Here is a 25,856-nt window from a genome sequence, read left to right as displayed (position 1 = left end):
AAAATTTTTGAGTTATTAGGATATTTTATTCAAATAAAAATTATTCTGCCTTACAAAAGCTGGGTCACAAATAAACAATGTTAAGACCACTTCAAGCATTATCTAGATTTATAAGCTTTCCAATATTAGAGAAAACAGACGGTTAAGAATCTCTGAATGTCCTCCTAACTTTATAACTTTAAAAAACCACCTAACCTACCTCTGCCCTTTTCTACCTTCTCCCTACCTGCTATGGGTATCTATTTCAGAGTAAATAAAATACAAACATAAAATAGAAAAGTCATGCATTTTTAAAAGCAGATAAACAGAAAAGAAAATAGGAAAACAAGAAAACATTTCCTGATTAGGAAAAAAGTAAGTCCACAAGTTTCATACAGACCAGCAGCATCAGATTATTTCATCATCTTTCTTTCTTCTCTAGCTCTTGTTAATGCTCCTGGACCTTCTCCCACCTTGTTCAATGACTTCAACAAGTTAATTCAGAATTTTCATCCCATTTCATGCATCTTTATGACATCACGCTGACTCAAAGCAGCAGCAATGTTAGCACATGAACCTTTGAGGTTTAATAAAATGTTCAAGCAATGAATCTTTCCAAGACCTTGGACTTAGACTTTCTACTGCTGAGCTTTAACTATTTCTTTCTACCTTATCTTAGATTTCATCATTATTCAGATTCACTGCACCCTAAACTCTGAAAATCTCTTGTTGACCAAACCTTCTTTTCCTCAACCTACTCCTTTTATTTTCACTGAATCTGTTACTTGCCCTCCTGTCCTCTTCAGCCCCTAGATCTCTTTCCCCTAGATCTTCGTACATTTTTAGTGTCTCTTACTTTCAGATGCAGATGAATCCATCATTACCTATTTCAGCAATGCTGTAAAGTTCCTTCTTACCCACTTCTATTTATACCAAACCAACACTAACTTGAACTTTCTTCTTCATTACACTTTTTAAATGCTGAATATCATACAGAAAGTGAGCTATATCTGTGCTGCATCTACCACAGATTCATGCTTTCTAACCTAATCAACCCTTAATGTATCCTATTAATGTCCAACAAAACTTAAAATGCTAAGTCACTTCAGTCGTGTCCGACTCTGTGCAACCCAGTAGACAGCAGCCCACCAGGCTCCCCCGTCCCTGGGATTCTCCAGGCAAGAACACTGGAGTGGGTTGCCATTTCCTTCTCCAACACATGAAAGTGAAAAGTCAAAGTGAAGTCACTCAGTCATATCCGACTCTTAGCGACCCATGGACTGCAGCCTACAAGGCTCCTCTGTCCATGGGATTTTCCAGGCAAGATTACTGGAGTGGGTTGCCATTAGTGGCTGTTTTATACTGTTTCATACAAAATGGCTCCCTCCATCAGCTACCAGGCAACAGCAATTGTAACAAAAGGAGACTTGAAAAGAGCTTGTCTTCTTTTACTCCAGAAAAACTTTTCTGCCTTATGTGAAGGAGCTGAAATTTGCCTGCTAGATGAGGACAGTCTATGGCCATCACCCCAGTTGACATCAAGCCAAATACCAGGAATGTAAAGTCCCTCTCAGACCAAGAAGTCATCTAACTGCCAAACATTTAGGTGAAGCCATCCTAGACCACTCAGCCCTAGCCTAGCCAGCCCAAACCAAAAGAAAGACACAGCCAAGCCACACAACAGTGAGAAACATCTTAAGTTACTTAGTTACACAGGAAACCTGATACAGATTATCAGACATACTAATAAAGTCACTTTATTAATATTAATACGTAACTACTTACTACTAATGATAAACTCTAATCTGTGGTAGGTAAAAGAAAGTAAGTAGAAATGATTTATTCCAGAAAATCCCAATAATATACCTTATTATTATCAGTCCATTCAATTGGTGACATCAATTGTGATTTAAAAAACTTGAAAAAAAAATGTTCCCAAAGGAATAAAGATCATTATAAATATTTATAAACCTAAATTATCATATGAAGTTTATTTTACTCACTCTTAAAAATTAAAATGGTTTGTCTTATTTAAAACTGTATTTAAAGCTGAAAATGCTGTTTTATAGCCATTAAAAATTTAATTGTAACTAATACTTACTTGGGAAAAAAGTGGATTTAGCATGTTCTCAAACAGTATCACATAAAATTAAAATTCTGCCTGTTACCATCCACAATTTTAATGTAAAAATGTATACTCTGTTGCACCTATCAGACAATATATTCTAATATCTCATCTATGTCTTCTACATCTCAATTATCTTAATTAAAACCATAACCTCAGTAACAGTCACAAAATTTTTTAATTATATATTACATGCCAGGCACATATATTCTCAAATCTTTAAATCAGTCTTATGAGGAACTTGAAACCAAATCTGTCTTATTTTCAAGAATATTGTCTTAAACATTAACATCAGTAACTAGTTTCTCACATTTCTGTTCCACAAAGAACAAATGACAAACACTGAAACAGCAAGTCAGCCGAAAGCTTAGAGAGGAAAATGCTAGTCCAGTGAAACTACCAGTGGGATGACAGCTCTCATTAATTAGTAAGGAGTCTCCCACCAAGCTGTACACTTAGAGCATGTGCACTCTTCTGTGTGTACGCCACACTTCTGACCGAAAAAGAGAACTTTCCACCCATCAGCAGAAGCGAACACCCCAGCGTGGAAAGGAAACTTGTTCTGATCAGGGAAAGAATTTACGACAATTTATAAATGTGCACAGAGCATATCTCCAAACAAGTCAGTAAGCCAGCTCTACATCTGGCAAGCAAGTCATCAGACCTCTAACAGCAGTATTTCATCTTGCATTTAAAAGAAAAATAATTAGGCTAAACTCTGACATAGCAAATGTCTTGCTAAACAAAGTAAAAAAGATCCCCTTGATAATCTTAAAACTATATTTTACCTTTTTTAGCTTGTTGTCACCCTGAGAAAATTTACTGTTAAACTGTGGATGTAGGAAATTAACATTCTAGTTTTCCCACCATAGGTCCAGTCCTGCCCTGTTTGGGGCCACTAGGCTTTATATAGTCCTGGCTCATCGTCACAGGCTGCCCATTGTTACCTGGTCATAATGCAGCCACATATGTATGAGTAATGCCTGGACATTGTTAGATCATCTGCGGACAGGGTAGCAAGATGAGCCTGGTGACTCAGCAGAAAGTTGGACCAAAATGGAGTATTAGATCCAGATATCTGAGTTTGCTAAAGACAGTTTTTACAAACATAGAAGGTACTTAAACTGAAATAGCCAAGCTTCTCTTGATCTGATAGCATTAGAACAGCCACCAAACTCAAGCAACAGTCCCTTAAGGAATCAGAAACACTCAAGAAGCTATACCTACTAAACACCTATAACCCAGTCTGAGTACCTGTGGTCCCATTTGATAAAAAGGGAACTTTTTAGCAAATCCTTTGAACTTTAAGTTCTTTAAGATTTATAGAAGCCTCCAATCTGGTTCTCTGTGGGACTTCTTGATCCCAACATCTTTCTGGCAGTTTAATTTCTTTCCATTTAAAACAAAAAAAAAAAAACCATGAAGTAAGTAAGTCAATGTACCATCTACCAACTGTAACAAGCTTTTCACATTAACACTTATTAACATGTAAACAAAATGCTAAATACCTATGATAACTGCCTTAAAGATTCAAATATAATCCCTTACGATTATACAGTGGAAGTGAGAAACAGATTTAAGGGACTAGATCTGATAGAGTGCCTGATGAACTAAGGATGGAGGTTCATGACATTGTACAGGAGACAGGGAGCAAGACCATCCCCAAGAAAAAGAAATGCAAAAAATCAAAAGCAAATGGCTATCTGAAGAGGCCTTACACATAGCTGTGAAAAGAAGAGAAGCGAAAAGCAAAGGAGAAAAGGAAAGATATACCCATTTGAACGCAAAGTTCCAAAGAATAGCAAGGAGAGATAAGAAAGCTTTCCTCAGTTATCAATGCAAAGAAACAGAGGAAAACATAGAATGGGAAAGACTAGAGATCTCTTCAAGAAAATTAGAGATACCAAGGGAACATTTCATGCAAAGATGGGCTCAATAAAGGACAGAAATGGTATGGACCTAACAGAAGCGGAAGATATTAAGAAGAGGTGGCAAGAATACACAGAAGAACTATACAAAAAAGATCTTCACGAGCCAGATAATCACGGTGGTGTGATCACTCACCTAGAGCCAGACATCCTGAATGTAAAGTCAAGTGGGCCTTTAGGAAGCATCACTACAAACAAACCGAGTGGAGGTGATGGAATTCCAGTTGAGCTGTTTCAAATCCTAAAAGATGATGCTGTGAAAGTATTGCACTCAATGTCCGCAAATTTGGAAAACTCAGCAGTGGCCATGGGACTGGAAAAGGTCAGTGTTCATTCCAATCCCAAAGAAAGGCAATGCCAAAGAATGCTCAAACTACTGCTCAATTGCACTCATCTCACATGCTAGGAAAGTAATCCTCAAAATTCTCCAAGCCAGGCTTCAGCAATATGTGAACCGTGAACTTCCAGATGTTCAAACTGGTTTTAGAAAAGGCAGAGGAACCAGAGATCAAATTGCCAACATCCACTGGATCATGGAAAAAGCAAGAGAATTCCAGAAAAATATCTATTTCTGCTTTATTGACTATTCCAAAGCCTTTGACTGTGTGGATCACAATAAACTGTGGAAAATTCTGAAAGAGATGGGAATACCAGACCACCTGACCTGCCTCTTGAGAAATCTGTGTGCAGGTCAGGAAGCAATAGTGAGAACTGGACATGGAACAATGGACTGGTTCCAAATAGGAAAAGGAGTACGTCAAGGCTGTATATTGTCACCCTGCTTATTTAGCTTATATGCCGAGTACATCATGAGAAATGCTGGGACGGATAAAGCACAGGCTGGAATCAAGATTGCCGGGAGAAATATCAGTAACCTCAGATATGCAGATGACACCATCCTTATGGCAAAAAGCGAAGAAGAACTAAAGAGCCTCTTGATGAATGTGAAAAAGGAGAGTGAAAATGTTGGCTTAAAGCTCAACATTCAGAAAACTAAGATCATGGCATCTGGTCCCATCACTTCATGCCAAACAGATGAGGAAACAGTGGAAACAGTGACAGACTTTATTTTGGGGGGCTCCAAAATCACTACAGATGATGATGGCAGCCATGAAATTCAAAGACGCTTACTCCTTGGAAAGAAAATTATGACCAACCTAGACACCATATTAAGAACCAGAGATATTACCCTACCAACAAAGGTCTGTCTCATCAAGGCTATGATTTTTCCAGTAGTCATGTATGGATGTGAGAGTCAGACTATAAAGAAAGCTGAACACTGAAAAATTGATGCTTTTGAGCTGTGGTGTTGGAGAAGATTCTTGAGAGTCCCTTCGACTGCAAGAAGATCTAACCAGTCTATCCTAAAGGAGATCAGTCCTGAGTATTCATTGTAAGGACTGATGTTGAAGTTGAAACTCCAATACTTTGGCCACCTAAGATGAAGAACTGACTCATTTGAAAAGACCCTGATGCTGGGGAAGATTGAAGGCAGGAGAAGGAGACGACAGAGGATGAGATGGTTGGATGGCCTCATCGACTCAATGGAGATGAGTTTGAGTAGACTCCAGGAGTTGGTGAAGGACAGGGAGGCCTGGCGTGCTGTGGTCCATGGGGTTGTGAAGAGTCGGACACAACTGAGTGACTGAACTGAACTAACTGAACTGAAAGATCCAAAAAATGTGAAATGAACTGCTGCCAAAATAAAAAAAAATAGCACTTGCCACATGAACAATAAATATGAACTAATACATTAAATCATTAAATACTTTAATTAAATTATTTTAACCTGAGTGCGGCACTTCCTTGAACTTATCAGACATTCAGTAATCACTGAGGTTGTAGAAAATTCCAGCTTTGGAGCAATTCCCTGAAGAGAAAAGACAGGGTATTATTAGACATTTTAACTTTTAAAAAGATAATTATTATTGATGAAAATAAAACCTATAGTAACAAACATTTATCAAGGTTCAGCTGCTTTATTTGTTAGTTTGAACTTCTTATTAAGGATAAAGACAACAAACTAATGTTAAATGTTATCAAGAAACAGTTTCACTGCTGATGATTCACTTACAAGTGATTATATCGCTTTTATGGAGAAATTAAGAAATTTTTCATTTTCAAGTATTTCCCTATAAAAAATTTTAAAGATTGTTAATAATAATATTAAAGTTCTAAATATGTGAAAATACTTAATGGATTCCAACTCTTTGAACTCTTACAAATTGAGACATACATAACTACATAATCAAGAAATACTTTCATAGTCTCTAGATGCTAAAAAATATTCACAGCTCCTGGGTATATAGTTCTTGAATATAGAAGACAGATAAGTCTCTACCAATTCTTCCAACAGTGTTTCCCATAATGAAGCTTAAATCCAGATCTATGAATGAATGAATCTGGTTTCTATTTCTTGCAACATTTCAATCATCAGCTTAAACACTGTTTTGAGATAAGTAGAGAAAAATGGTAAAATTCAAAGGAACAGTCACAAAGTACCTGAGAAAATATCTGGAAGCACACAAATGACAGCCACGCAAATTATAATTCATCAAAACATCAAAGATACAGAGTTGTCTGTGCCCAGGGCTGCTTCATTCTAATATAATGGAAGTCAAACATCTTACCCTGTCTTTGACTTACTAACTTTAAAGTTTCAAACATTATACACTACAAAAAAGTTAAATATGAGCTACCTATGAATTAAGTGGATGACTTTTTCAGCAAACATACTTTTATTGATGATATCCACTATGCTTATTTATTAGTTATCTATTGTTGCAAAGCATGTTACTTAGCAGTTTAAAACATCATTACACGTTTATTATGTCACATAGTTTCTAAGGGTCAGCAATCTGGAAGAGGCTGAACTAGGTGATTCTGGCTTGAAATCTCTCCTGGGATTTGAGCAAGACATTGTTTGGGCTGTAGTTATCTGAAGGCTTGTCTGAGCCAAGAGGATTTGCATCCTAAGATTCACACAGCTGCTGACTGGAGGACTCACTTCTTTTCCATCTTTTAAAAAAGAGGACATGGCTCCTTATCATACACACCTCTCCACAGGACTTCTTGAACGTTCTCATGATATGGTAACTAGTTCTCCCAAAGAAAAGCAAGGAAGAAGACACAATTCTTTTTATGCTTTAGTCTTATAAGTCTAACACTGTCACTTCTGTCACTTTCTATTCATTAGGGCTCCTAAGTACAATCCACATTCTAGAACAAAAGAAGCAGACTACATTTTTAGCAGAAGGGCATGAAAATTGGGGGGGGGGGCATGTTTTTAGACAATCACAATTCACTCTTTGTTCATAAATTACTTAGATTTCTCTCATGTGTAAAATAAATGCATGCCCTACAGAAGGAAATAGAAAGAAAGGGAAAGGAAAAAGTTTCACCCTTTTAAAACACCAGCTTGAAATCCAGGATGTTGACATCTAAATCAAACCATTATTTAGCCATCTCCAGTATGGTTCTTTAAGTACAGTTCCAAGAATATAGTTCCTTACAATTAAATATATATGAACTAATAAAGAAACAAGTTATGTGCCCCACATATAATCAAGGTATGTATGTGGCAGACAGGATAATCACTATAGAATACAAGAGGCAAACAGGAATCACTTTGTTATTATTCTTATTCAGTGGCTAAGACATGTCTGACTCCTTATGACCCCATGGACTGCAGCACATCAGGCTTCCCTGTCCTTTACCATCTCCCGGAGTTTGCTCAAACTCATGTCCATTGAGTGAGTGATGCCATCCAACCATCTCATCCTTTGTCACCCCCTTTTCCTACTTCCTTCAATTTTTCCCAGCATCAGGGTCTTTTCCAATGAGTAGGCTCTTTGCATTAGGTGGCCAAATGATTGGAGCTTCAGCTTCAGCATCAGTCCTTCCAAAGAATATTCAGGGTTGACTTCCTTTAGGACTGACTGGTTTGATCTCTTTGCAGTCCAAGGGACTCTCAAGAGTCTTCAGCACCACAGTTCGAAAGCATTAATTCTTTGACACTCAGCCTTCTTTATGGTCCAACTCTCACATCCATACATGACTACTGGAAAAACCATACCTTTGACTATACAAGACCTATAGGCAAAGTAATGTCTCTGCTTTTTAATATGCTGTCTAGGTTTGTCATAGCTTTCTTTCCAAGCAGCAAGTGTTTTTTAATTTCATGGATACAGTTACCAACCCAGTGATTTTGGAGCCCAAGAAAAGAAAATCTGTTACTGTTTCCACTTTTCCCCCTTCAATTTGCCATGAAGGGACTGGTCCAGATGCCATGATCTTTGTTTTTTGAATGCTGAATTTCAAGGCAGCTTTTTCACTCTCCTCTTTCACCCTCATCAAGCGGTTCTTTAGTTCCTCCTCACTTTCTGCCATTTGAGTGGTATCATCTGCGTATCTGAAACTGCTGATATTTCTCCTGACAATATGGATTTTGGTTAGTGATTCATCCAGACTGGCATTTCACATGATGTACTCTGTATATAAGTTAAATAAGGAGGGTGAAAATACACTGCCTTATCATACTCCTTTCCTAATTTTGAACCAGTCCGTTGTTCCATGTCTGATTCTAACTGTTGCTTCTTGACTCACATACAAGTTTCTCAGGAGATAGGTAAGGTAGTCTGGTACTCACATCTCTTGAAGAATTTTCCAGTTTGTTATGATCCACACTGGCAAAGGCTTTAGTGTAGTCAAAGAAGCAGAAGTAGTTGTTTTTATGGAACTCCCTTGCTTTCTCCATGATCCAACAAATGTTGTCAATTTGATCTCTGGTTCCTCTGCCTCTTCTAGAACCAACTTGTACATCTGGAAGTTCTCAGTTAATGTACTGCTGAAGCCTTGCTTGAAGGATTTTGAGCATAACCTTGTTAGCAAGTGAAGTGAGCCCAACTGTATAGTAGTTTGAACATTCTTTAGCATTTCCCTTCTTTGGGATTGAAATGAAAACTGACCTTTTCCAGTCCTGTGGCCACTGCTAAGGTGGCCATATGGAGTGTAGCTGACATACTGAGTGCTGACATATTGCGTGTAGCACTTTAACAGCATCACATTATCTTTTAGGATTTGAGATAGCTCAGCTGGAATTCCATCGCCTCTACTAGCTTTGTTTATAGTAATTCTTCCTAAGGCCCACTTGACCTCGCACTCCATGATGTCTGGCTCTAGGTGAGTGACCAAAACATCTTGGTCATTAAGATTTTTTGTGTAGTTCTTCTATGTATTCTTGCCACTTCTTTTAATCTCTTCTGCTTCTGATAGATTGTTATCGTTTCTGTCCTTTATCATGTCCATCCTTGCATGGAATTTTCCCTTGGTATCTCCAGTTTTCTTGAAGAGATCTTTAGTCTTTCCCATTCTATTGTTTCCCCCTATTTCTTTGCTTTGTTTGTTTAAGAAGGCCTTCTTTTCTCTTCCTGCTAGTCTCTGGGACATTGCATTCAGTTGAAAATACCTTTCCCTTTGCTCCTGGCCTTTTGCTTCTCGTCTCCCCTCAGTTATTTATAAAGCCTCCTCAGACAACCACTTTGCCTTCTTGCATTCCTTTTTCTTTGGGATGGTTTTGGTTATTGCCTCCTGTACAGTGTTACAAACCCCCACCCGTAGTTCTTCAGACACTCTGTCTATCAGATCTAGTTCCTGGAATGTATTCATCATCTTCACTGTATAATCATAAGCGCTTTGATTTGGGTCATACCTTAATGGCCTAGTGGTTTCCCCTACTTTCTTCACATTACCAGTAGGGGGAAGGAAGGGGGAATCTAGAGACAGGGGACAGAGAAGTACAAACTACGAGGTGTGAGCCAGCTTCAAGTATGTATTGCACAACACAGGAAATACCCAATATTTTATAATAACTGTAAGTGGAAAGTAACCTTTAAAAATGTGATAAAATTTCACATCCTTTTATAATATATATGCTCTAGAAAGTGGGCGCAGAGGAAACATACTTCAACATAATAAAGGCCATATATGAGAAAGCCACAGCTAACACCATTTTCAATGGTGAAAAGCTGAAAGGCAACAAAGACACCCACTCTCACCACTTTTCTTCAATGTAGTTTTGGAAGTTCTAGCCACAGCAATCAGAGAAGAAAAACAAATAAAATGAATCCATGTTGGAAGGAAGAAATAAAACTATTTGCAAATAACATGATACTACACAGAAAATCCTAAAGACACCACCAGAAAACCACTAGTGCTCATCAATGAATTCAGTACAGCTGCAAGATACTAAATTAACATATAAAAATCAGTTGCATTTCTATACACTAACAATGAGCTATTAGAAAGAGAAATTAAGGGACCAATCTCATTTATCATGACATAAAAAGGAATAAAACACTTAGGAATAAAACCTACCTAAGGTGGCAAAAGATCTGTACTCCAAAAATTATAAGACACAAATTGGAGACAACACAAACAAATGCAAATGCATGCCATGTTCTTGGATTGGAAGAATCAATATTGTTAAAATGACCATACTACCAAGGCAATCTACAGATTCAATGCAATCCCTATCAAATCACCAACAGCATTTTTCACAGAACTAGAATGAATAATTTTAAAATTTGTATTGAAACACAAAAGACCCCAAATAGCAAAAACAATATTGATAAAGAAGAATGAAGTTGGAGGAATCATGCTAACTTGAGACTACACTACAAAGCTACAGTCATCAATATAGTATGAAACTGGCATAAAAACAGACACACAGACCAATGGAACAGGTTGGAAAGCCCAGAAATAAACCCAGACACTCATGGGGAAAAGATAGTCTCTTGAATAAGTGGTGCTGGGAAAACCTGGAAAACTGGATGGCTACATGTAAAGGAATGTAATTAGAACACTCTAACACCATATACAAAAATAAACTCAAAATGTATTAAAAACCTAAATATAAGACCAGATACCATAAAACTCCTAGAAGAAAACATGGGCAGAACACTCTGACATAAATTGCAGCAATACTTTTTTTTGAATCAATCTTCTCTAATAATGGAAATAAAGGCAAAAATAAACAAATGGGACCCAATTAAACTCAAAAGCTTTTGCACAGCAACAGAAATCATAAACAAAATGAAAAGACAATGTACAGAATGGGAGAAAGTATCTGTAATGGGATCAACAAGGGCTCATACAGTTCAATACAAAAAAAAAAAGCAGAAGACCTAAAAAGACCTTAATGGCCATCTGTATGTTCATTTTTAGATTTATTTACAACAAGCACATGAAAAGGTGCTCAACATCACTAATTATTAGAGGAACACAAATCAAAACTACAGTGAGGCAATACTTCACACCAGTCAGAATGGCTGTTATCAAAAATTCTACAAATAATAAATGCTAGAGAGGGTGTGGAGAAAAAATAATCCTCCTACACTGTTGGTAGCAATATAAATTGCAACCACTCTGGAGAATAGTATAGAGGTTCCTTAAAAACCAAAATTGGAGGTACCATATGATCCAGCATTCCTACTCCTGGGCACGTATCTGGAAAAGATGAAAAATTCTAATTCAAAAACGTACATGCACACCGATGTTCACGGCAGCACTATTTACAACAGAAAAAACATGGAAGCAACCTAAATGTCCATCGACAGATTAATCGATAAAGAAGATGCAGCATATATACAATGGAATACTACTCAGCCACTAAAAAGAATGATAATAGCATTTGCAGCAAAATGGATGCACCTAGCGATTTTCATACTAAGTGCCATAAGTCAGAGAAAGACAAGCATTATAGATTACTTATATGTAGAATCTAATAAATGATGCAAGTGAACTTGTTTAAAAAACAGAAATAGACTCAGAGATACAGAGAACAAACTTGGTCACCAAAGTGGAAATGGGAAGACTAAAAAATTAGGAGTATGGGATTAATCAGATACATATTACTATGTATATGATTTAACAACAAGGGAACTATATTCAATATCTAGTAATAACCTATAATGGCAAAGAATTTGAAACAGATGTGTATATATACATATATATACACACATACATATGCATGGGCTTCCCAGGTGGTTCAGTGGTACAGAATCTGCCTGTAATCCAAAAGACGTGAGTTCCATCCTTAGGTTGGGAAGATCCCCTGGAGGAGGGCATAGCAACGCACTCCAGTATTTTTGGCTGGAAAATCCCACGGATGGAGGAGCCTGGCAGGCTATAGTTCATAGGTTTGCAAAGAGTCAGACTCTACTGAAGCAACTTAGCACGCATGGATGCACATAGACACATATATACATATACAGAGAAATGGATAACTAAATCACTTTGCTGTATACCTGAAACTAATAGAACACTGTAAATCATCTTTACTTCAATTTTTTAATTATATAAAAATTTTAATTAAAAATTTAAAAAATAAAATACAAAAAATAAAGTAGAATAAAACCTGCCTCATTAAATTATTTTCTGAGGCAACAGCTTAGATATTTGGAGATTTTAATAAAGGATTTTATAGTTATAACCTTGGTTTTACCATCAGACCATAATTTCCTGAAAGTGCCCTAGAATAATTTTTGCTCATAAGTCATTCCTTAATTTCAGCATTACTTGCCATGGGGGAAGGCTGAGAATCCTTAAAAACAGTAAGTTCTACCTCCTTTTTGTATTATTAACAGCATTTCCTTTTGCATTTCTCTCTCCTCTCACATTTTTCTATAAGCAGCAGTAAGAAACCAGAGAGCCCCCCTAACACTCTGTCAGAAAGTCTCCTTAAAAAGACCACCCATTTCATAAGTTATTTTTAATATCCTACATGGCTGCTAAACTTTACACCATCACACAACAAGGGTTCCTTCTTCCACTAATTTCCAATAACATTTACCTCATTTTCCTGCAAACATTCATTTGACAGTTTCTTCAAGGCTCTTCAAGCTCTTATCTACACTCCAAGAAAGCTGTTCCAGCTTCTGCCCTCTTCAGAGAGGTGCCTGAATGTCCTCAAACATGGCAATTGGTTTCCCCAGGAGTGAGTGATATAAGAGTGAGAGCAAAGAGGAAGCCACAGTGCATTTAATGACCTGGTCTCAAAAGTCTAACACTGTCACCTCACCACATTGTATCTGTGAGAATCACTAAGTAGAGTCCATACTTAAGAGCAGCAGAGTTGGCTCTGCATTTGGAAGACAGGAGTGTCAAACCGTTTGAGCACATATTTTATAACTACCACAGCCTGGACTGCAACTTATCACTTTACCCCTCCCCATATATTGCTGGTCATACAGTAAATACTTGGTGTTTTAGCCATTAATTAGATCTTTCAAGACCCATATGTATCAGTTGAGATTTCAGGGAAACAAAATTACTAGCATATACACAGAGATGGATATTTATTTTAAGGAATTGGTACATGCAATTGTGAGAATGACAAGTCCAAAATCCATAGGGAAAGCTAGCAGACTGGAAACTCAAGCAAAGTTGATACTGTAGTTTTGAGTGTGAAATCTCTAAGCAAACCAGAAGGCTGGAAACTTGGGATTTCTATATTACAGTCTTGAGGCAGAATTTCTTATTCTTTGGGAAACTTCAGTCTTTGCTTTTCATGTCTTCAGATAATTGGATGAGGTCTACCTACATTATCAAGGGTAATCTCCTATACTTAAAAGTCAAGTGACTATAAATATTAGTCACATCTACAAAATACCTTTACAGTAACATCGAGACTAATGTTTGACTAAACAATTGGGCACTACAACCTAACCAAAAGAAATATAATAATCACATATCTGAAATGTCAGTTTCCTCTATGAAGTCTACAGTAAGATGTGATTCATTTATTCAATTCAATCAAGAGGCATATAAGTACTTTATGCAAAGAACAATGCTAAGAATTAAGATCAAAGACAAAGTCACAGATTTTGTTTTTATGGGGTTCACAGTGTAGAGACGATATTAATATCACCACTACCATCCATAACAAACAGCACCTTGCTATGATCTCCCTGGCCATTACCATATCACTAATATTTATTGATCATTCTCTATGTGCCATGTTACTATAGTAACCATTTACAAGCATTCATTAATCCACAAAAAACATGCTATCTCCAAGGTATAGCAGTCTCGTTTACTCAGGCAGTCTGTGACAGTGCCAAGATTTAAGCCCAAATGTGACTTGAATTCTTGCTATAGTGATGGGTTCAGAAAGATGCCCTAAAACCCAGATAGATTGTCTATGCTAAGAATTATGAGGAGGAGTGCATTGTGTCCTGCCAGGACAATGAACTACTGATTATAGAGTGTTTTGTTTACTCACATTTAAATACAATAACTGATGTGATTGAATTTACATCTGCTATTCTGCTGTTCAATTTATATATGTGCCATATCTTTTTTTCTATTCTTTCTAGTGGTCATCCAACAAACCTGTAAGGGTTCTACTCTACTGATTATCTGTGTGTGGGCTGGGGAAAGGCCCTCCAAGATACAGCAGGTCTCTAGTTCCCTCAGCTTTCCCTGTTTGTTGGACTCCCACTGTCTCCCCCAAATATGCATAGTTTCAGCCAGCAAGGAATGAGTGGAAAGCTCGCTTCTGCCTTTTGACTGCACCCTCATTTCCAGTCAACTTTCTGGCAGGTGTGCAGCTTGCTAATTGGAACTGCAATCAGCCTAGCAAAGCTGTAGGTTTCCTCATGTGCTTCCAACTGAATAGTCTGCATTAAGCTGGTAAAGCCACGATATGTACCCCCATGATTGTGACACCAATTCCAATGTGTGGGTTTTCTAGCACCATCAAGATGTCACTATCACAAGTCTCTGTAACACCATTTGGGTGTTCTGCAATTTAACCCAGTTCTGACTATCTGGAGATGGCATCAGATCCCATAGGTTAAGGGCTCAGTTCCACAAGACTGCTCCCATCTGACTTCAGTTGCTAATCACAAGTCTTAGGTTGTCACCCATAAGCTACAAGTAAGAGGCTTTCACAACCCTCTCTGCGGGTTCCATCAATTTGCTACAGCAGCTCATAGAACTCAAGAAATATTTTACTTCCTGTTTCCCAGTTTATATAAAAGGATATAATGACATGCAGATGGAAGAGATGTACAGAGCAAAATACACAGAAGTCTATGTGCCCTCACCCTCTGTGCTACTTTCCCAGTACCTCCAAGTGTTCACAATGTGGAAGCTCTCCAAACCGCATCGTTTTGGGTATTATAATCACTTCATTACACAGGCTTGGTTGATAAAATCACTGGCCGTTGGTGATTGAACTCAATCTCTAGCCCCTCTCTTCTTCAGAGATGTGGCTGAAAGTTCCAATGTGGTTGGTTTCCCTGGCATCTAGTTCCCATCCTTAGGTTCCCAACTAGCTCTCCAAAAATCTCATTAACCTAACTCTTAAACACAGGAAATTCCAAGGGCTTTATGAGTTCTGTGCTAGGAATGGGGTAAGAAGACCAAATACATGTTCCTTACTACAAATTACAGTATCACTGCCCCAAAGTCATTCTGACCTCTCTGCTTGCGAACTGCTGACTTTTGCACCCTGCCACATGCTTGGTGAAGCTACACTCCTCACTGGCCATGCAGGGTATGACAGCAGCCTATGCTGGATGACCACATACTTCTGCCATTTTTACCAAAACTCTTAGTAGTTATTCAAGCAAAGATACTTCTTAATTTGTCCTAATTGCTGATCACTTTCCAGTGCCCTGAAACTGTTGTTTGTGACAATTTTGTCCAGTTTTATACTTGTGTGGTGAGAGTAACTGATAAACTCTTTGCACCACCATCACCAGAAGTCTCAGTTTTTATATTGTTAAAAACAAGACAAGAGGCCCAAATTGGAGTTGCTTACACTAAGCCCCATGTCATCAAACAGATTAAAATTAATTACAGTTTCTGTTCTTCCAGAAATAGAATTTTAAAGCAATTCATCCGGAATAGCCTAATTAGCTAAAGGAAGCAAATCTTGTAACACCCAGCACACTTTTTAGCCTAGTATGATTTCCTTGTTCTATACCCTTCTGAATATAAAAGTATTTCACTTTGTGCAGCTCCTTGGAGCTTCTATCTGCTAGATTAGATGCTGCCTAAATCAAATCAATTGTTGCTCAAATAAACTAAAAATTTTTAATATGCCCCAATTTATCTTTTAATATATATATAGATTTTTTTGCCTTAGTAATCCAACCTTTTCTGATATATGAAAAGGTAACTCAAATTCAATAAAGTAAATACCTGTTATTGGTCCATATTATGTTTATATTGTGAAATTTAGTACAAAACAGCATTTTAAATTACTTTAAAAAAAGCTAATTTTAAAATTGGATTTTTCCTTTCAAGTTTCTAGAAAGGTCCTGCAACATGCTTTAAAGTCTTTTTTGGCTAAAGAACATGGAAAATATATCAAAGGAGGTATATTTTAATACATTTGCTAGTGAACTGTTAAAATTTCAACAAGCTGAAATTTGCTATTTCCTGCTGCTGCTGCTAAGTCACTTCAGTTGTGTCCGACTCTGTGTGACCCCATAGACGGCAGCCCACCAGGTTCCCCCGTCCCTGGGATTCTCCAGGCAAGAACACCGGAGTAGGTTGCCATTTCCTTCTCCAAAGCATGAAAGTGAAAAGTGAAAGTAAAGTCGCTCAGTCGTGTCTGACTCTTAGCGACCCCATGGACTGCAGCCTACCAGGCTCCTCCATCCATGGGATTTTCCAGGCAAGTACTGGAAGTGGGTGCCATTGCCTTCTCCTATAGAGCGCCAAAGAATTGATGCTTTTGAACTGTGGTGCTGGAGAAGACTCTTGAGAGTCCCTTGGACTGCAAGGAGATCCAACCAGTCCATCCTAAAGGAGATCAGTCCTGGGTGTTCATTGGAAGGACTGATGCTAAAGCTGAAACTCCAATACTTTGGCCACCTCATGCGAAGAGTTGACTCATTGGAAAAGACTCTGATGCTGGGAGGGATTGGGGGCAGGAGGAGAAGAGGACAACAGAGGATGAGATGGCTGGATGGCATCACCGACTAGATGGACGTGAGTTTGAGTGAACTCCGGGAGTTGGTGATGGACAGGGAGGCCTCGTGTGTTGGAATTCATGGGGTCGCAAAGAGTTGGACACGACTGAGCAACTGAACTGAACTGAACTGAGGATAGAATATATCAAAACCTAGACCTACAGGAAATATTACTTAATTTACCATACTGACTCATATATCATGCTAATTTCCTTACTTTTATAAAGTTAGCAAAAAAAAATTATCCCAAAAACTTCACCTAGACAACTTTTACTTTTTTTTTCTTTGAAACAGCAGGGGCTGCACTCAGTCTCTCTTAACAGAAAGTATTTTCAGGAATAAAAATATGATTAAATCATCCAGTGAATATTGAAAAGGTTGTTAGGAAAAGATGAGAGTTGGCTATCACCTAATGCAGTTTTCACTTTTAGGTGTATGAATATCTATTTCCATTATATGAACATATAATAATTATTCTATATAAACTCCTGCAACTCAACAGACATGAATTTGAACAAACTCTGGGAGCCGGTGAAAGACAGGGAAGCTTGGTCCATGGGGTTGCAAACAGTTGGACACAGCTGAGCAAATAAACAACAAAAACCTCCTACTAATGGACATTTAAATTATTTCCATTTTTCATTATCATGAATAATGCTACAAATGAACATTCCTAAGAAGGTTCTTAGTATGTCAGACAGAATATATCTCAAAGACATATACCTAGAAGACCAGTGCTATGAGAATCTTTGCCTTTACTAGATAATTCTGAATTATGGTTGTTCCACTTCACACAGCATACAAACATACACATATCCACTTTTCCACACTTTTGGTATTTGTCAGATTTATTAAATTTTACCAATCTTATAGCTATAAAAACGAAATCATCTGTTTAAATTTGAACTTTAAATGCTAATGGGATTATGTACCTTTTCAAATGTTTATTGGTCACTTTTTTTTGAGAGAAAAATAAAGAGAGAGAATAAAAATAGAGACAAGGAGACAGATAGGGCCAGTGGGGAGGGGAGATAAGGAGAAGAGGAGAGAAATCTGAAGAATGTAAGGTAAAATAATACTTGTTAATTTTGAAAAGTAGATGCATGCATTCTGGTAAATTATTTTTATTTAGGTTTCAATACGTTTACAATAACATCATAAATTCATAGGGCTCCCCCAGTGGCTCAGAGGTAAAGAATCCATCTACAATGCAGGAGTCTCAGGAGAAGCAGGTTCAATCCCTGGGACGGGAAGATACCCTGGAGGAGCACATGGAAGCCCACTCTGGTGGTCTTGTCTGGAGAATCCCATGGACAGAGGAGCCTGGTAGGCTATAGTTCATAGCATCGCAAAGAGTAGGACATGACTGAAGTGACTTAGCATAGATTCATAACACAATTGTGCTTTAAACAGAATTAAACTTTAAATTAGTTCTTCACATTTCAGGTACTAACGGCTATGTGGTAGTTTTGGCAATGATCCTGCATGATAATTTGATTCAGAAAATAGTAAGCACTTACTCGAAGGCCAGAAATCCTCCTCATGGTAACCTGGCGGTTTGAATCATGGTGTCCAGAAATTTGATTTGGACCCGGGAACATGAAATCTCGTGTATTCTCATCATATGTAGACAATGTTTCACCCACTACAAGAAAGATATCCTATGATTCAAATTATAACAAAATATGCTATTTAGAAACAGTATCATCAAGTACAAATATATAATGCCTGATGCCTTAAAGAAATACCTGCTTCAGGGTCATGCTTTTAATTTTTTTCTATAAAAGGAAAAAAATTAAAATAAAGTTATGTTAAATGAATTAACACATTTCCTTATAGGAGATGTCATACATACTACAGATTCTCTCTCCCCTTTTGTAGAAAGGGGATATTCATGTAAATTTTTTATGTACCTATGAATTCCTAGGGAAAAAAAAAAAACATTTTAAACATATAAAACTGACATAATATTTACACATCAAAAACTTAATTACCATCTCCACAATTTATTTTGCTATCTTCCATTCCTTTCTACCTGCCATTGTAAGACATTAGACTACATGTTGAAAAATATATATACATTTTTTAGAATTTGTGGTTACCAGAATTAGGTATATATGTGACACTCAAAAATGTTAGATTACTAGCTTTCAACAAAATATAGCCTCCTGTGACTCACATAAAATAAGGACTTAAGATAGAGTCTTCTATAATCATAGAAATCAATAATATAAATATAACTATCCTTCAGGTTTTAACTGTACCTACCACAGGGATCTATACTGCTTAGGTACAGTTTTAATTCCCCGACATTTCTAATAACAGCCAATACCCCAAAACAAAGATAATGAACTACTTTATCAGTAAAAGCATACTGTTTTAGAAAAATCACAAGAACTTTTAAGATGTTAATTTTTATGAATGTCACAAAATATGCTAGGATGATATCAGGTTTTTTTCACTTTCAATCATGATTATTTATTCAATTTTAGAACAACGTGTTCACATATAATTTATGTCAATCTTTCCGTATATATTATTTTGGCCTACTGACATTTCACACAGAGTGGACCAATGCTAGAAACTCAACATTGCTCTTAAGGTGGCAAGAAGTGGAAAAGATGACATTTTTAAAAAGCATTTCATTAAAATGGGTTCACATGTCAATTACCTTATCAAAATACAATACAGTACCTGGTGGAACTAGCTGAATCAACTCAAACAATGCTGTATCATCTGAAAGTTTAAAGAAAAATTTCCTTAAATAAACAAATTTATAATAAACAATAACTACTTTAACCACAGAAGTACATAAAAGCCAAAGTAATTTTCAGTAGACTACACATATGTTTATATCTTAGTATGAAAGTGAAAGTGAAGTCGCTCAGTCATGTCCGACTCTTTGTGACCCCTTGGACTGTAGCCCACCAGGCTCCTCCATTCACGGGATTCTCCAGGCAAGAATACTGGAGTGGGTTGTCATTTCCTTCTCCAATATCTTAGTATACTGTGTGTATTTTTGGTTGCTCTTTATCATATAGATTTATTAATCTGTAGTAGAAATTGATCTTTTCTAGGTTTTTTCCTGATTTTAAGGCCTTAATTTTTTAGAGTACTTTTATTTAGGTTTACAACAAAATTGAGACAGAGGCACACAGATTGCCTCTATATACCCTTTGCCCCTAAACATGCACAGCCTCCCCCACTATCATTCACAGGAACGGCACATTTTTTAAACAAGCATGAACCTACACCGATACGTCATAAATGCCCAAAGGCTGTAGTGAAACTTAAGTTCACTCTTAGTGATGTACACTCTGTGGGTTTCAGTTCAGTTCAGTTCAGTCGCTCAGTCGTGTCCAACTCTTTGCAACCCCATGAATTGCAGCACGCCAGGCCTCCCTGTCCATCACCATCTCCCGGAGTTCACTCAAACTCACGTCCATCAAGTTGGTGATGCCATCCAGCCATCTCATCCTGTCGTCCCCTTCTCCTCTTGCCCCCAATCTCTCCCAGCATCAGAGTCTTTTCCAATGACTCAACTCTTTGTATGAGGTGGCCAAAGTACTGGAGTTTCAGCTTCAGCATCATTCCTTCCAAACAACACCCAGGACTGATCTCCTTCAGAATGGACTGGTTGGATCTCCTTGCAATCCAAGGGACTCTCAAGAGTCTTCTCCAACACCACAGTTCAAAAGCATCAATTCTTCAGCGCTCAGCCTTCTTCACAGTCCAACTCGCATCCATACATGACTACTGGAAAAACCATAGCCTTGACTAGATGGACCTTTTTTGGCAAAGTAATGTCTCTGCTTTTGAATATGCTATCTAGGTTGGTCATAACTTTCCTTCCAAGAAGTAAGCATCTTTTAATTTCATGGCTGCAGTCACCACCTGCAGTGATTTTGGAGCCCCAAAAAATAAAGTCTGACAGTGTTTCCACTGTTTCCCCATCTATTTCCCACAAAGTGATGGGACCAGATGCCATGATCTTCGTTTTCTGAATGTTGAGCTTTAAGCCAACTTTTTCACTCTCCTCTTTCACTTTCATCAAGAGGCTTTTTAGTTCCTCTTCACTTTCTGCCATAAGGATGGTGTCATCTGCATATGACAAATGTAATAATGACATTGCGTGTTAGTTGTTCAGTCATGTCCGACTCTTTGCGACCCCATGGACTGTAGCCCATGAGGCTTCTTTGTCCACGGAATTCTCTAGGCAAGAGTATTGGAGTGGAATGCCATTCCCTTCTCCAGAGGAACTTCCCAACCCAGTGATCAAACCGTGGTCTCCTGCATTGCAGGCAGATTCTTTACCGTTTGAGCTACAGGGAAGTCCTAATAATGACATTATCCATCATTATAATACCATACAGAGTATTTTTCACTGCCCTGTTCCTCTGCTCTCTGGTTATTTACCTCTCTCCCCTCCACAATCCACCACCACCACAATCACTGATCTTTTCGTTGTCTCTACAAAGTTTTATCTTTTCCAGAATGACATGTACTTGAAAACACACAGTATGTAGCCTTTCAGATTGGCTTCTTTCACTTAGGAATACGCATTTAAGGTTTCCTATGTGTTGTTAGAAGGAAATGACAGTTGACTCCAGTACTATTGCCTGGAAAATCCCATGGACAGAGGAGCCTGGTAGGCTACAGTCCATGGGGTCACAAAGAGTCGGACACGACTGAGTGACTTCACTTCACTTTCACTTTATGTGTTGTTAAGAATTGATGCTTTTGAACTGTGGTGTTGGAGAAGACTCTTGAGAGTCCCTTGGACTGCAAGGAGATCCAACCAGTCCATTCTGAAGGAGATCAGCCCTGGGATTTCTTTGGAAGGAATGATGCTAAAGCTGAAACTCTAGTACTTTGGCCTCATGCGAAGAGTTGACTCATTGGAAAAGACTCTGATGCTGGGAGGAATTGGGGGCAAGAGGAGAAGGGGACGACAGAGGATGAGATGGCTGGATGGCATCACTGACTTCATGGACGTGGGTCTCAGTGAACTCCGGGAGTTGGTGATGGATAGGGAGGCCTGGCGTGCTGCGATTCATGGGGTTGCAAAGAGTCGGACACGACTGAGCGACTGATCTGATCTGATCTGATGGCTTGATAGCTCATTTCTTTTTATTGCTGAACCATTGTCTGGATATTCCACAGTTTACTCCTTCACCTATTGAAAGACATCAACTGCTTTCAAGTTTTGGCAATTATGAATAAAGCTGTATAAATATCCATGTGCACAGACTTTTGTGTAGACATAAATTTTCATTTCTTTGCATAAAAAACAAGGAGCAGTATTGCCCAATCATATGGAAAGGATGCGCTAGCTTTTGGAAAAAATCCACCAAACTGTCTTCCAAAGTGTCTGCACCATTCTGCATTCTCACCAGCAATAAGTGAGAGTTCTTGTTGCTCTGTATCCTCGCTAGCATTTCATGTTGTCACTGTTCCAGATTTTGGCAATTCTAAGGAATGTACAGCAATTTCATTGTTTTAATTTGCATTTCTCTAGTGATATGTGAAGTATCTTTTCACGTGCTTGTTTGCCACCTGTATATCTTTGGTGAGGTATCAATTAAGGCTTTTGACCCATTTTTTAATTAGGTTGTTTGTTTTCTTATCATTGAATTTTAAGCATTATTGGCATATTTTAGATAATAGTCCTTTATCGGGTGTGTCTTTTGCAAATATCTTCATCCAGTCTGTGGCTGGTCTTCTAATTCTCTTTATTTTTCCCTTCACAGAGCAGAAGTTTTTAACTTATCAGTTTCAGCTTATCAATTATTTCTTCCATAGTTTCATTCAAAAACAACTATGGTGTCTTTCGTGTTGTCTCTAAAAACATATCACCATGCCCAAGATCATCTAGATTTCTCTCCTGTGCTAACATCTAGGAGTTTTATAGTTTTGCATTTTCCAGTTAGGTCTATGATCCATTGGTGGTGGTGGTTTAGTTGCTAAATTGTGTCAGACTCTTGTGACCCCATGGACTGTACCCCACCAGGTTCCTCTATCCATGGAATTTTCCAGGCAAGAATATTGGAGTGGGTTCCCATTTCATCCTCCAGGGGATCTTCCCAACTCAAGGATCAAACCTGTATCTACTGTATTGCAGGCAGTCTCCTGCATTGCAAATGGATTCTTAACCAATTGATTCATGAGGGAAGCTGATAGAATATACATTTAAGAGTATATATTTCCCTCTAAGTACTACTACAGCTGCATCCCACAACTTTTGTTCTATAATATTTTTATAATTCCCATACAAAACATTTTCTAGTTTCTTATATGCTTTCCTCTTTACCCAGGTGTTCCTGAGAAATAAATTTAATTTCCAAACACAAGGCAATATTCTAGTTGTCTTTCTGTTACTGCTTTCTAAGCTAAAATTTAACTGTACAGTGTGATCAGAAAACATGATTATGGTTTCAATGCTTTGAAATTTGAGACTGAATTTGTGGCTTAAAATATGATCAAATGAAATAATTTTGTAGTTGGAAGGTGTTGATTAGCATTTTATATATGTCCATGCAAAAACATAGTAATCCTTTTGTCCTAATCTTCTATATCCTTATTGATTTTATGGTTGTTCTATAACTACTGAGAAAGGGGTGTTAAATCTCCCATTGCAGTTGGTAACAGTTGGTCTTTATATCTCATTTACTTTGAGGCTATACTATTAGATCTGTTCAAACTGGAAACTATTGTCTTCCTAGTTAAGTTTTATCAATATGACATGAGCCTCTTGAACATTTTTTTCCCAAGGATTATATCTAAGTCTTAAAAACTACTTGATTAGGTTTTTTAAATCCAGTCTGACAATGTTTATCTTTTAATTGGAAGTTAATCCACTTACATTTAATGAGAATTACTTCTGAATCTACATCTACCTCTATCTACTTTGTCCTGCTTTGAATTTATTAAAAAGAATTATTCCAAATTATTCCAAAACCCCAAATGTTTGGAATTTTTATGCTCAAATTGTGTTTTTTAAGCAGTTACCCTTGAAAATATTACATGTATCCTTTTATCAAAGTTTAATGTTAACACCTTATAAAAATACCTTTTTCATTACGCCTGATAGGTTGCTGTTAGTTTAACTCTGCGTATTTTTTAACTTTCATAATTACCTTTTTAAGCAGTCAATGCTCATTATATTTATTCATACAAAATGACTTTCATTTTTCTACTATCATTTTTGCATCTATGATCTTCATTTTCCTTCTGCCTGAAATATATTCTCTAGAATTTCCTTCGGTAAGCTGACTGGTAGCACACACTTTCAACTGTGTGTCTAAAGGTCTGTTGTACAATCACTCTTACAAAATATTTTTTGTTTAGTGTAGGATTTGTGGTCAGTTGTTTTCTTTCAGGCCATTACAGATATCCCACTCTCATACAGCTTCCACTATTGCTGCTGAAAAGTTATCAAACTAACTAACGTGACTTTGAGGGACTTCTGAGATGTTTCATATTTGGTTTTCTGTAGTCACCATAACTTTCTACATGTGTGTTTCTTTTAATATTGACATCAAATCAGAGGATAAGTAAGTCTAACAAATTCCAAAAAAATATATGATCCATTAGGAGTTTTAATTTTTGTGAAAGGTATATGGTTTGTATCTAGATTCATTCTTTTTTGAATGTGTATGTCCAGTTGCTCTAGCACCATTTACTGAAGAATCTATAAATACGTTTGTTCTACAGTATTGTCTTTGCTCCTCTGTTAAAGATCAGTTGACTATATTTACAGAGGCATATTTCTGTTCTTCTCATATATTTTTATAAATATAAATTAAGTTTACTTCTTAAACAGAGTGATGGGCACAGCTGGGTATATTATACAACTCCTTAGACTTTTAATATGTCTGAAATACTTTATAATAAATTTATAAAAATAAGAACAAAATATAAATTACATCCTTCCTCCCTTCTAAGAACCCATGAATGAGACAAATCTTTTTCTTCCTTTAAATTCTGTTACTTTCAACCAAGGGAAATCTCAGTCATTTAACTCAATAACTATATGCCCAATTTAGTTAGAATATAGAAGAAATAGTTAGCATATAGAAGAAATAGTAACTATTCCTTGTTACTCATAAATTGGGGCTGTAATAAGGAAAAAAATAACTGATACAGTGCTTTTCCTCAATGATCTGACATTGTGTTGAAAAGACAAACATTAAATAAAATAAAGAAACAAACATTTATAAACTACAACTACAACAGAGGCATTCAGGTAGTGCTGTAAGAGTATTATAACAAGATAATCCAGTCAGGGAGTCAGCAAAGTCTGAAGAAGAGAAGATCTCTTTAGAACTTAACCCATAGCATGAATAACTGTAAAGCAGGAGTTAGGAAAGTGAAAGAAAAGAAAGAAGTGGCTCAGTCGTGTCTGACTCTTTGTGACCCCATGGACTGCAGCCTACCAGGCTCCTCCGTCCATGGGATTCTCCAGGCAAGAACACTGGAGTGGGTTGCCCTTTCCTTCTCCAATGCATGAAAGTGAAAAGTGAAAGTGAAGTCGCTCAGTCGTGTCCGACCCTCAGCGACCCCATGGACTGCAGCCTTGCAGGCTCCTCTGTCCATGGGATTTTCCAGGCAAGAGTACTGGAGTGGGGTGCCATTGCCTTCTCCGAGAAGATAAGTATACAAATTACAAATCTGAAACTCAGTATAAGAAATAAATACAGATAAGTAAGCCTGGTATTTGAGGCTGCTTCTCTTTTTGTGTATCTGACGGTTCTGACAGAGGTAGCTAACAGGATAAGAAGCAGAGTATAACTTTTTATAAGCTCATGAAGTAGAGTTACAAAAACTGGACTATCATGA

At 37.4% G+C, this 25,856-nt stretch overlaps 1 protein-coding gene across 3 annotated transcripts in view; it reads right to left on the bottom strand.

Moving 5' to 3' along the window:
• SPATA6 (spermatogenesis associated 6) overlaps positions 1-25,856 on the bottom strand; it is a 183,450-nt gene that overhangs the window by 94,499 nt on the left and 63,095 nt on the right. For all 3 annotated transcript variants that reach the window (XM_019957509.2, XM_019957510.2, XM_070786581.1), the window contains exons 4-6: positions 19,713-19,754; positions 18,539-18,663; positions 5,822-5,902 (exon numbers count right to left, since the gene is read on the bottom strand). In XM_019957509.2, coding sequence (XP_019813068.1) covers positions 5,822-5,902; positions 18,539-18,663; positions 19,713-19,754 — 248 coding nt within the window. The remainder of the gene's footprint in view (positions 1-5,821; positions 5,903-18,538; positions 18,664-19,712; positions 19,755-25,856) is intronic.

The sequence above is a fragment of the Bos indicus genome, chromosome 3 (assembly GCF_029378745.1).
Source record: "Bos indicus isolate NIAB-ARS_2022 breed Sahiwal x Tharparkar chromosome 3, NIAB-ARS_B.indTharparkar_mat_pri_1.0, whole genome shotgun sequence".
Lineage (NCBI taxonomy): Eukaryota > Metazoa > Chordata > Mammalia > Artiodactyla > Bovidae > Bos > Bos indicus.
The sequence above is the reverse complement of the archived record's forward strand: the minus strand, read 5'-3'. Positions and strand labels throughout refer to the sequence as shown.